Source organism: Galeopterus variegatus, unplaced genomic scaffold (assembly GCF_000696425.1).
Source record: "Galeopterus variegatus unplaced genomic scaffold, G_variegatus-3.0.2 Scaffold2953, whole genome shotgun sequence".
Classification (NCBI taxonomy): Eukaryota; Metazoa; Chordata; class Mammalia; order Dermoptera; family Cynocephalidae; genus Galeopterus; species Galeopterus variegatus.
In genome coordinates, this window is record NW_007729064.1 from 228964 (window position 1) to 230777 (window position 1814).

A 1814-nucleotide genomic window follows, 5' to 3' on the forward strand; every position below is an offset into this window, starting at 1 on the left:
CAGCCTCACTGTGGAGCGGCCCACAGGCTGAGCACTGAGGATGCTCACAGGTACAGGACTGACTCATCCTTTTAAACTTTTTGTCAAATTCTAATAGTCTTCAGTAAAAATGGATTTGCAAATTATACAATCAGTTCTGCCAAGATGGATAGAAATACTTAGCAAGATTCAGTGAATGTTAGAAATGGGTTGAGTAGGATGAAGAAACCCTTGTCTGGGGACATTGACTCTTGCTGTGAATTCTCCTCAGTTACCCCAACAAACAGCATCAGATTTCACTGTGTGTTAGACCAGTGTGGGACTGGAGGTGTAATTTTGCCCCCAGGGCACACTTGGCCATGTCTGGAGACATTTTTGGTTGTCCCATGGGCTGTCAGATGACCGACTGGTCCCTGTGGGTGTCCCTGGGCTCCTGGCTGTCCTCTCTCTGCTGGTTCACACTCTCCCTGTTGATGGACCTGGCAGAGGCTCACAGTGAGTTGCTGGTGGGACCCTGACAGGAAGAGCAGGTGGATTGCCTGCTCAGGGAGGGGCTGCAGGAGGTGCCAGTTCAGGCTGGGCCGACATGAGCTGTTCTTTAATGTACATCTACAGCAGGAGCCTGACCCCACTGCTGCCCTTGTGGAGTCTATGAGGGCAGAGTCTGCCAGGAGCTCCACTCCGCAGAACTGGGCCTGATGAACTCCCTTAGTCTCCATGAGATCCCAGCCCATGAGTCATGTGGTGAGAGCTCCATTACAGGACCCTTGTCCAAACTACACCTTCCCTGTGGGTACTGTCTGGAAAGTTGACATGTGAGACACAGAGTGTGTCCCCTGAGCAGGAAAGGGGCGGGACATCCAGCCAGGGGTGGGGCCACCCACAGGGCCGAGAAGGAGAGTGGCAAAACCTGTGTTTGTGAAACATTCCTTGTGGGGACATCAAGTCAATGGGCTTGGGAGTTGTCACTGCAGGAGTGTTTGAGAAAGCATGTGACAGCAGCGGGCAGTATAGACCAGAGAGTCAGGCAGTGTAGACAAGACAGTCAGAAAGTGTAGACCAGATGGGTAGGCAGTGTAGACCAGATGGTGAGGCAGTGCAGATCAGACTGTCAGGAAATGTGTGGTGTATGGACAGGAACATGCAATGTAGACCAGATATCAGGAAGCGATTTGTTGAGAGATTTCTGAGGCACTATGCTACTTGCTTTGTATAAGCTTCTCTTTGACTCACAGTAAGAACAAAGGATGGATAAGACTCATTCCTATTTTACAGGTGGAGCAAATGGAGATGCTGAGGGGTGAGTGATGTTCCTAAATCACAGCAAAATGGACAGAAAAGGAGCCTGCGTGGTGTGTTTGACAAGTGAGCAAATGTCTGTGATCTCGTTCATCTATTGTCTTGTGTATAATAAGAGACGTCTGTGCCATGGGTTGGAGCTGCTTCCCTGGAGGCAGTCCCAGGGCCCTGAGGATGGGTTCGGCACCACCCCCCACCTGGGCTCTGTGTCCTCAGGGTGAACTGTGGCTGCTGCCTACATGCCATCAACTCACCATTCCACCAGCATTGCCGGGGCCCGGTGCACCTCGCACAGCGGTGACCTGTAACCAACTGCATGCATTAGCGCCAGTGCCGTGTGCCAGTGGGGTGCAGCGGGAGGTTGTGCTGGAAGCCCAGAGGCCAAGTGCACGGAGAATGGGTGGGTGGGGAGGGGCCTTGCTCTTCTTTATGGATAAAATGCTTAGACTTTCTAAAGGATAAGGTATTTGAAGTATGTTTAAGAACCATGGGAAGGTCACTCCGTGCACTCAGGTGTTGGGTAAGATGGAGCGTGG

General features: G+C 51.8%; 1 protein-coding gene across 1 annotated transcript in view; it reads right to left on the reverse strand.

The window, feature by feature from the left end:
- The window catches only part of ADARB2 (adenosine deaminase, RNA-specific, B2 (non-functional)), a gene marked incomplete at its 3' end in the record, with an annotated part of 183823 nt that extends 182223 nt beyond the window's left edge, over positions 1 to 1600 (reverse strand). Inside the window, 1 exon segment of the mRNA XM_008583522.1 lies at positions 1533 to 1600. Coding sequence (XP_008581744.1) covers positions 1533 to 1600 — 68 coding nt within the window.
- Between the last annotated feature and the right edge of the window lie 214 nt (positions 1601 to 1814).